The sequence below is a fragment of the Catharus ustulatus genome, chromosome 12 (assembly GCF_009819885.2).
Source record: "Catharus ustulatus isolate bCatUst1 chromosome 12, bCatUst1.pri.v2, whole genome shotgun sequence".
Taxonomy (NCBI): domain Eukaryota; kingdom Metazoa; phylum Chordata; class Aves; order Passeriformes; family Turdidae; genus Catharus; species Catharus ustulatus.
Window position 1 is genome coordinate 21,424,243 of NC_046232.1, and position 10,165 is coordinate 21,434,407.

Here is a 10,165-nt window from a genome sequence, read left to right on the forward strand (position 1 = left end):
GTGTCCCGTCCCTTCTCCGTGCCCAACGACAGCCCAGGGTAGCCCATGAGGGACACTGGGGGTCCTGTCCCTTCTCTGTGCCCAAGGACAGCCCGGGGTAGCCCATAAAGGACACTGGGGGTCCTATCCCTTCTCTGTGCCCAAGGACAGCTCTGTCCCTCCAGGGCCCTGGGTAGCCCATGAGGGACACTGGGGGTCCTCTCCCTTCTCTGTGCCCAAGGATATCCCGGGGTAGGCCATGAGGGACACTGGGGGTCCTGTCCCTTCTCCGTGCCCAAGGACAGCCCGGGGTAGCCCATGAGGGACACTGGGGGTCCCGTCCCTTCTCTGTGCCCAAGGACAGCCCGGGGTAGCCCATGGGGGACACTGGGGGTCCCGTCCCTTCTCTGTGCCCAAGGACAGCCCGGGGTAGGCCATGAGGGACACTGGGGGTCCCGTCCCTTCTCTGTGCCCAAGGACAGCCCGGGGTAGCCCATGAGGGACACTGGGGGTCCTGTCCCTTCTCCGTGCCCAAGGACAGCTCTGTCCCTCCTTGGCCAGGGTAGCCCATAAAGGACACTGGGTGTCCTGTCCCTTCTCTGTACCCAAGGACAGCTCGGGGTAGCCCATGGGGGACACTGGGGGTCCCATCCCTTCTCCGTGCCCAACGACAGCCCAGGGTAGCCCATGAGGGACACTGGGTGTCCCGTCCCTTCTCCGTGCCCAAGGACAGCCCGGGGTAGCCCATGAGGGACACTGGGGGTCCTGTCCCTTCTCCGTGCCCAAGGACAGCCCGGGGTAGCCCATGAGGGACACTGGGGGTCCTGTCCCTTCTCCGTGCCCAAGGATATCCCGGGGTAGCCCATGAGGGACACTGGGAGTCCCGTCCCTTCTCTGTGCCCAAGGACAGCCCGGGATAGCCCATGAGGGACACTGGGGGTCCCATCCCTTCTCCGTGCCCAAGGACAGCTCTGTCCCTCCTTGGCCAGGGTAGCCCACGAGGGACACCGGGTGTCCCGTCCCTTCTCCGTGCCCAAGGACAGCCCGGGGTAGCCCATGAGGGACACTGGGGGTCCCGTCCCTTCTCTGTGCCCAAGGACAGCCCAGGGTAGCCCATGAGGGACACTGGGGGTCCTGTCCCTTCTCCGTGCCCAAGGACAGCCCGGGGTAGCCCATGAGGGACACTGGGGGTCCTGTCCCTTCTCCGTGCCCAAGGATATCCCGGGGTAGCCCATGAGGGACACTGGGAGTCCCGTCCCTTCTCTGTGCCCAAGGACAGCCCGGGGTAGCCCATGAGGGACACTGGGGGTCCCGTCCCTTCTCTGTGCCCAAGGACAGCCCAGGGTAGCCCACGAGGGACACTGGGGGTCCCGTCCCTTCTCTGTGCCCAAGGACAGCCCAGGGTAGCCCACGAGGGACACTGGGGGTCCCGTCCCTTCTCTGTGCCCAAGGACAGCCCGGGGTAGCCCATGAGGGACACCGGGTGTCCTGTCCCTTCTCTGTGCCCAAGGACAGCCCGGGGTAGCCCATGAGGGACAGTCCCTCTGTCACAGCCACCCCACGGCCCTGCCCGGGCCTGCAGCACCTGCCCAGAGCAGGGCCTGCAGAGGGGTCCCGGTGCCGATCCCCCGAGCAGGGCCCAGTAGGAGAGCTCACACGCAGCTGTCAGACACGGGGGCTGGGGCTGGCGTCAGCGCAGCCCCCGGAGCCACTTAGCACGAGGCTCCTAAGAGCCCTGGGGCTCGGAGCCCCGGGCCTGCCCCGGGCCTGCCGGGCCCGGCGCTCCCCACCCGGCCTGTCGCAGTGCCCACAGCACGGCCCCAGCACCCAGCGTGCTGCTGGGAACCAGGTGCGTTTTTATTTACACCCTAAGTTTTATTTACACCCCCAGAGCGCAGCAGGCCGAGCTCGCCCCTCCCAAGCCCCCCGTGCTCCCAGTGGCCACGGTCCAGGCGCCAGTGCGGGACTGGGGCCTGCAGGGGCCTGGGGGCTGCGGGGACGGAGTGAGGGGGGCCGGGAGAGGCCAGGCTCCGTCCTGTGGCCGGGGAAGTGCAGGCTCCTGTTATGAGCTGTGCTCCTTAAACCATTGCATCACGGCCGCCTGGTTCTCCTTCACCCAGTTGATGTTAGCACGGGTCCGCTCCAGCGCCTGCTCCAGCGCCCGCGTCCCAGACCCAAACCCGATGTCCTCGTTGTCTTTCTTGAACTGCTCCAGCTGCCGGGCAGAGATGGGGCTGGAGCAGGCAGCGGTGGGCCCAGCAACCCCTGGCACATCCCAGCAGCTCCCAGCACCACTCAACACCACCCAGGAACACCCCAACAGCCCCTGACTACCCCTGTGAGCCCTCCAGCACCGCCCCAGCATCTCTCAGCTGCTCCCTGGCAGGACACAAACAGCCCCCAGGAGCACCCCAGTAGCCTCTGTGAGTCCCCAGCACCCCTCCAGCAGCCCCCAACACCACCCAACCTCCTCCTGACAGTCCCCAACACCATCTCATCAGCCCCCAGGAGCACTCTGACAGCCCTTTGGGCATCCCTGCCACCACCCCAGCAGGCATCAGTGACAGGGACAGAACACCCTCGGACCCCCGGGCACACAAGGGGCAGGACACTCCCTCCCAAGGGCTGCTAGCAAAGGGCAGCTCTGCCAAAGCTGGGGTCCCTCATCCCTCGGACCCTGCCAGGGTCCAGCCTCACCTGTTGCAGCTCAAACTCTGAGGAAAAGCGCTGGGTCACACCTGAGATCAGGTTGGAGAAGGAGAAGGAGCCGCCTCCATACCTGTGAGAGCAGAAGTGTGCTGAGCCAGTGGGGAGGGGACAGGGGAAGGGACAGTGCCACCCCCAAGGGGCACAGGCAGACGGGGTGCCCCAGACCCTGCAGTACTCACTGGCTGAAAAGCGTCCTCCAGTTGCCACGGATGAAGTCCCAGACCAGCGGCTGCCCCACAACGTTGCTGGCAACGCTGTTGATCGTGGAGGTGGCATCCTGCCTGCGGATCTTTGTAGGGTCGAGGGTGTACTGCAGGTACCTGGAGGGGCACGATGAAGGGGTGAGGGGCTGGCAGGGGCAGCAGACACCATGTGGGCGATGGGCTGCTGGGGACACACCGCAGCGCCAGCCAGACCCCACACGCACCGGTTGAGGATCCAGGGCTCGCGGCTGCAGGCGAGGGCTGAGCGGAGCTTGTCAGCCTCGGACACCACAGGGGCCTCCTGGAACTTCTGCCAGAGGAAATCCCAGACTTCCTCCCCACCCGTGGCCACCATGCTGCAGTAGATGGCTGAGCGCAGGATCGGGGGGACTCTGTTGGGGTAAGAGCCATCAGTGCCAGGAGCCCCTCTCCATGTCCAGCCCGAGCACACACACAGCACTGGGGTTTCCAAGGACTCACGGGTTGTTGTTGGTCGTATTCCACTCATTGAAGTAATTCATGGCCAAGTTCTGGCATTCGGAGACACCGTAGGAGCAGGCGGTGCTGACAGCATTTGCCTCGACGTACCTGGGGGAGAGAGGCCATGAGGGCTGGGGTCCAGCACAGGGCACCCAGTGGTCAGTGCTGGCTGGAGGCAGGGCTGTGCCCTCTGCCCAGCACAGTCAGGGGATCCAGCCCAGCCCCAGGGCCACGGTACTCACTGCGTCATCAGGTCACCACTGGAGGTATTTTGCCAGTTACCAGTGATGTTCTGGTAGTGCCTGAAGAGTGGGGTCACCTGTTTCTTGATGTATTTCTGAGGGCAAGAGGGAGTCAGGGCCCAGTGACACTGGCAGCAGCCCCCACACCACTGTGGGGGCAGTCCTGGCCCCTCACCCGCAGCACGGAGGGGTGGCAGCACTCACCGACATGTCCCCAAACACCTCGCTGCGGTCAAACATCCGCTGGAAGTACTTCAGGTTCGTGAGCGCTGCCTGCCAGGGCATGTATTCCGTCTCTTGGCTCAGGAACAGCGTCGTGTTCAGAGCCAAGGTCACATCGACGTACTTGGCCCTGTCAGGGGTGAGGGCAGCGTCACCTCGCCAGCCCCATGGCACTGCCCACCCCAGGGCACCACCCCATCCAGCCCCTCACCCTGGTGGCACCCAGACCACCTGGCAAGGCTCACCTGGCCAGGTTAAAGGCGTCGTCGATGATCTGGGCACGGTTGATCACAGGGATGACCTGAGAGAGCAGAGTCCATGTCTCAGGGCAGCCTGAGCGAGGTGGCGTGAAGGGTCCCACAGCACAGCCCTGAGTGCCCCGTGTACCGTATGGCCAGCGTTAAGCTGGCTGAGGAGCCGATCCCAGTTCTCCTGGTTGTAGTTGACACGGAAGTACCCAGTGACATTGATGTTCAGCAGGAGCCAGGTGGTGCTGAGCGTGAAGTTGCTGTTGGTGTCTGGGAAGGGGACAGGAGGCTCTGCCAGAGCTGCACTCCCTCTGGCCAGGGAGGGCCAGGCTCAGCCCCCACCAGCACTACCTCCCTGGGAACCCTGAGCAGTGGGAGATGGCAGCAAGACCCCCACTCACGGCCAGAACACACCATACCTGAGACTTTGGTCAGCCAGTAGGTTTCATTCCCTTGGTTATTGCCTGTCATCCAGGTGATGGGGACGATCCAGGTGTAGCTGTGCCGTGGACAGACAGATGGTGGGACTGGCCCTCATCCCCTGACCCCTCAGTTCCCAGCCAGCCCCTGCCACACTCACTTGAAGTCAGAGGGTCTGTCCACAGTAGAGTTGGGGTCCAGCAGAAAGTGCTTCTGGCTGATGGTGCCGTCGGCGGTGTTAACAGTGACCACAGGGAAGCCCATCTGCAGCGTCCAGCGATCCATGATGCTGCTGATAGTGCCAGGCAGTTGAACGTTGTTTTTCTGCACCGCCTGTGGGGATGGCAGCACCACTGGTCACCAGGGGCCGGGCAGCGTGGGGCTTGGCCAGCACTGCAACCCTCAGCCAGCATGTGGGACCCCGTCACAGGCAGCCCCCCAGAGCCAGGGCTGGGGACACTGCAGGAGCACCAGGCCCCTCCTACCTCTTGCAGGTGGACCCAGAGGTCAGTGTAGACGGTGTTGTTGTAGGAGAAGGTGTGGAGGTAGGACTGTGGGAGAGCACCAGGAGACACAGGTGAGCAAGGGCAAGTCTAGGGTGTGGGACACCCCTAGAGCACCTGGGAAGGTCTCTACCACGGGATGCCCACCCTGCACTGGATTTGCTGCCCTCCAGTTCCAGCAGCACTTCACCTGTAGCCCCTGCTTGAAGATCTCCTCGGTGAGGAAGGTCGAGAGCATCCGCAGCACCGACGCTCCCTGCAGGGACAGCAGGTGAGAGAAGGCAGGGACACCCCAGAGTCCATCCCCACCCCAGGGACCACCGTGCACACCTTGCTGTAGGCGATGCTGTCAAAGACTTCACTGATCTGCGCTGGGGTGTTGATCTCCTCCTCACGGAAGGAGAGCGGGTGGGAGCTGGCCAGGGCGTCTGTTGCCATCACATCGTGCACCTCATTCAGCACCATCAGGTCTTTCTGCAGAGGGGCACCAGCACCTGCCTCAGCCCTGCGTGCACCGCCTGGCACCGGGGCAGCTCCCGCCGTGCCTGCTCCCCTGCCTGCCTCCACGCCCATCGTCCCTGGCACTCACAATGTTCCAGCTCTGCTCAGCAGAGTCAGCACCCAGGTACTCCACGTACGAGGCGAAGCCCTCGTTCAGCCACAGGTCGTTCCACCAGCGCAGCGTCACCAAGTTCCCAAACCACTGCAGAGGGCACAGCACTCCCTCAGCCGCCAGCCATCAGCCAGGGGAAGGGCTGAGGGGTGCAGCAGGTACCTGGTGTGCCAGCTCGTGGGCGATGACGGTCACCACCCGCTCCTTGTTTGCAATGGAGGAGTACTCGGGATGGAAGAGCAGGGAGTTCTCCCGGTAGGTCACCAGCCCCCAGTTCTCCATCGCGCCCGCGTTGAAATCAGGGAGGCCAACCTGGTCTGGGGGTGGAGGGGAATCCCATCAGCCCCGCTGACCGCATGCTGGACCGTCCTCCCCGCTGCAGTGGGCACCTCAACCCAGCGCCCCGGGCACCCGCAGCACCCACCAGACTTGGGGAGCGGGTACGTCGTGTTGTAATGGCCCTCAAAGAAGGTAAGGATGCGACCAGTGACACTGAGTGCGTACTCGCCCTGGCCCTCGTCATCGATGGCTTTGGGACGGCCCCAGATGCGGATCTGGAGAGGAGGAATGCAGGACTCATCAGTGGCCCAGGCTCAGCCACCCAGGTGGGCAGGGGCTGCACCCAGCCCATCCTACCTGTTTATTCGAGGAGTTATCCTCCACATAGGAGAAGTTGCTGACAATGAAGGCCAGAAGGTACGTGGACATCCGGGGGGTGGTGTCAAACTCAGTGACATTCCAGCTCTGTCCATCAATATCCACCTGCCTGGTTGCTGTGGAGATCAGAGGATCACCCCACAGCCCTGCCAGGCCCCCAGCCCCCCAATGGGGTCCCCTCGCCCTACTCACCATTGGCAGGCATGTTGGAAATGGCCTTATATTCGGAGGGATGGATCATGGTCACCTTGAAGGTGGCTTTCATGGCCGGCTCGTCAAAGCAGGGGAAGGCTTTGCGTGCGTCAGCCGCCTGCATCTGCGTGGTGGCCACCACGTGCCTGCGAGCCAGCCCCATCAGTGTCAGTGCCAGGGTCCCTGTGGAGGCTGCACCCCCCAGTCCCCTCTCTCCCATCCCCACTGGGGCAGCATGAGGACGCAAGGGGGGCACAGAAGCTCTACACACCCATGCCACGGTCCTGGTGGGAGAGGAGCCCCAAAGCCAGCCCCGTGTCCCCCACTCCCCTTCCCACCACCGCACGGGGCCAGCCCAGTGGCTTCCACCCCATCCCCTGCCCTCCACCTACTGGATGCCGGACTCCGTGTATTCACTGCGATAGAAGCCAGCCAGGTCATCGGCCAGCTCCCCGGTGAAGCTGCTGAACAGGCGGTACCGCTGGCCCTGCTGCAGGGGAGCGCTCAGCTGCACCACCAGGTACTGGGTGGAAGTCTCCAGCCAGGTGCGGGAGATGGCAGGGGCGCTGCCACCACCCTCAGCCTGCAGCGTGGCATGGAAGGAGCCCTGCATGCTGTAGTTCAGCTTGTTGCTGTGGATGAGGATGAGGTCGGTGGCTTGCTCGCACACGAACACCACGCTGCTGTTGCCCTTGAAGATGTACATGTTGTTGGCATCGGGTGTCAGGAAGGGCTGCAGGGTCACCTCGTAGCTCTCCGGCTTCAGCGTGGCTGGTAACCTCCATCTGTTCCAGGGATTGTTGGGGGCAGGGGTGGAGGCGGTGGTGGTGGTGCCTGGGCCAGCCGTGGTGCCCACATCTGATGTCGTCTTGTTCTTTTCCTGGGCATACACCACCGAGAGTGCAATGATGGTGGCCACAGCCCCCACGCCCAGCACGATGGCCACGATGGCCACGGTCTTGCTGATGAAGAAGCCGGCTGCCATGGCGGGCAGCAGGAGTGGCACTGGCAGACACGGTGCCGGTGCAAGCACGGCTTTTAGCCTCTCACTCCCACGAGGTTTATTAGTCCAAGTTAATGGGTGAAGGATTAAATGGCCATAGGGCTCAGGGTGGCGACAGATCCTGGGATGAGCTTTCCACCCGCCCGCCCCCCAGGCTGGCAGCAGCACCAACGCCCAGCGCCGCTGCTGCAGGGGCAGAGCTGGCCGTGGGGGCTCGCACCATCGGGGAGCGTGTGCGGGCTCTGGGCCTGGACCCCGGCGTCCTTCCCCAGCGCTGGCCTGGCCCTGCAAAAGGAGGGACAGAGCGGGTGGTCGCAGCCAGCAGCCACGTCCCCCACCACACTGCAGGGCCCAGCGTGTGTCCCCATCAGCCAAGCCCAGAGGCAGAGTCAGTGTCACCCCATTTACCCTCGAGTGACTGAGCCGCTGCCAGAGGGTCCATGCCACCCCTGCCTGCGAGGGGCACAGCTGGGTGGCTGCCCCACCCAGGGAAAGCAGCGGGCGTGGGGTGCACGGGTGTCTGGCAGTGGCAGGTGACAGCCGGGACGAGCTTCCCCTGCACACAGCCCTCTCAAAGTCCAGGGTCACAAACGTGGAGGCACGGGGGTCAAACTCCACCATTGTGAACCCAGCCCCCGTGGGCACACGCGAGGTCCCCACCCAGGGTACGGTGGGGGGATGACACACCCTGTCACACACGGGGCAGAAATAGGAAGCCCTGTTCCCAAGATCTAATCATTGTCTCCGAAGGGAGATAGGGGCAGGATCTACCAGGAGCCACAACGGAGGCAAAGGGCAAGCCGGGATAAATAGCGTCCTGAGGGCACCCTGCCCTGTCCCTGACACCCAGCTGCACCCGCCGGGGCCACCGTGCCTGGCACAAGCCACTCTGCTGGTGTCCCTGGCATTCCCTGGTAGGCACAGCCATCTCCCGGGTCCAGAGGTCACTGCTGGCTCTTACTCCCATCCCCACCCTGGCTCTGGCTAAGGGCTTTGGGGACAGTCCCCGACACGCCGCAGATGGCTGGGAGGGTGCCAGGCACTCTGCACACCCCATCCCGTGCCAGCCCTCCCCACAGCCCCTCGGGCTGTCCTGGACGGATTTAACGGGGAGCAGCACTGGGGTGAGACACAGCACCCACACCCTGAGTCCCCCAGCGCCTGCAGGGTTCCGTCCCCGCCCGCACACCCCTCTGGAGCCCAGCCCGCAGCACACGCATCTCCCACGTCCCACACGCGGCACAGATGTTGGGCGTCACCCCGTGGGGACACCCCACAGCCCGACACCCCCCCGGAGCCCTCCACACCGTCACGCACCCCCCCAAGCCCCGCACTGCACGGGGATCCATAACCCCCCTGTATGTGAACCCCACTGCCGGCCCCACAGCCCCCGCCAGCCCCTTCCCCCGCTTGGACCCCCCCCCGCACCCCGCGGAGCCCCTCCGCAGCAGCACGGCACCCGCCTCACCTTCCTGCGCTCCGCCGGGGACAGCCGGGGACAGCGGGGAGACAGCGGGGGGACAGCGGGGGACAGCGGGGGGACAGTGAGGGAACAGCGGGGGACAGCCGAGAACAGTGGGGGGACAGCCGGGGACAGCGGAGGACAGCGGGGGGCAGCGGGGAACAACGGGGGACACTGGGGGACAGCGGGGGACAGCGGGGGGACAGCGGGGGGACAGCGGGGAATAGCGGGGAACAGCCGGGGACAGTGGGGGATAGCAGGGGGACAGCCGGGGACAACGGGAGACAGACGGGGATAGTGGGGGGCAGCGGGGGGACAGCGGGGGACAGTCGGGGACAGTGAGGGATAGCGGGGGGACAGCAGAGGATAGCGGGAAGACAGCAAGGAGCAGCGGGGACAGGGGGTCCCTCCCGCCCTGGTCCCCTTCCTGCGCCCCACGTGTGTCTGTCTGTCTGTCCTGCCTGTCCTCCTGCCCGTCCTCCTGCCCGACTGCCCGCCCCAGCTCCCGCTCGCAGCTCCAGGGGGAGGAAAGCTTCCTCCAAAGCTCCAGGGCAGGAACCCGGAGCTCTCGCCCCCTTTAACCTCCTGTCTGCCGGCCGGCGGGGGGACAGCACGGGCTCCCCCGCCCCGCAGCGGTTCTGAGGGGAAGGGGTGCTGTGGGGAGGGCCTGGCTTTGGGAACACGCTCCGGCGGGCAGGGCTAGCCCAGCAAAACGCGGCCCCGTGGGTGCCACAGCACAGCACAGCACAGCACAGCACAGCACAGCGCAGCACAGCGCAGCCCAGCACGGCTCAGCACAGCCCAGCACAGCACAGCTCAGCACAGCTCAGCACAGCCCAGCACAGCACAGCACAGCTCAGCACAGCCCAGCACAGCACAGCACAGCACAGCACAGCACAGCACAGCACAGCACAGCTCTGCACAGCACAGCACAGCACAGCACAGCACAGCACAGCCCAGCACAGCACAGCACTGCACAGCACAGCACAGCACTGCACAGCACTGCACAGCTCAGCACAGCACAGCACAGCTCAGCACAGCCCAGCACAGCACAGCCCAGCACAGCACAGCACAGCACAGCACAGCACAGCACAGCCCAGCACAGCACGGCACAGCACGGCCCAGCACAGCACGGCACAGCTCAGCACAGCACAGCACAGCACAGCACAGCACAGCACGGCACAGCACTGCACAGCACAGCGCAGCACAGCTCAGCACAGCACAGCACAGCA

The 10,165-nt window shown here is 64.9% G+C and overlaps 1 protein-coding gene across 1 annotated transcript; it reads right to left on the minus strand.

The window, feature by feature from the left end:
- Positions 1-1,873: 1,873 nt before the first annotated feature.
- On the minus strand, positions 1,874-8,637 carry LOC117001809 (alanyl aminopeptidase, membrane). Its single transcript, XM_033070401.1, has 20 exons — positions 6,861-8,637; positions 6,469-6,614; positions 6,256-6,392; positions 6,044-6,173; positions 5,782-5,936; positions 5,596-5,709; positions 5,337-5,480; positions 5,197-5,262; positions 4,989-5,054; positions 4,664-4,836; positions 4,503-4,582; positions 4,223-4,353; positions 4,081-4,136; positions 3,818-3,965; positions 3,614-3,708; positions 3,372-3,479; positions 3,116-3,283; positions 2,868-3,008; positions 2,677-2,758; positions 1,874-2,194 (listed from the first exon to the last, which is right to left on the minus strand). Exons 1-20 carry the CDS (start codon positions 8,090-8,092, stop codon positions 2,042-2,044), a joined length of 3,525 nt encoding a protein of 1,174 aa, XP_032926292.1. The 5' UTR covers positions 8,093-8,637; the 3' UTR covers positions 1,874-2,041.
- Between the last annotated feature and the right edge of the window lie 1,528 nt (positions 8,638-10,165).

Excerpts from the sequence above, each read along its gene's own strand:
- LOC117001809 (XM_033070401.1), bottom strand. The coding sequence starts at position 8,092 with ATGGTGGAGTTTGACCCCCGTGCCTCCACGTTTGTGACCCTGGACTTT. Across the intron at positions 3,284-3,371 it reads AATACGACCAACAACAACCC|AGTCCCCCCGATCCTGCGCT; the intron begins GTGAGTCCTTGG and ends TTACCCCAACAG. Across the intron at positions 2,195-2,676 it reads CAGAGTTTGAGCTGCAACAG|CTGGAGCAGTTCAAGAAAGA; the intron begins GTGAGGCTGGAC and ends TCTGCCCGGCAG.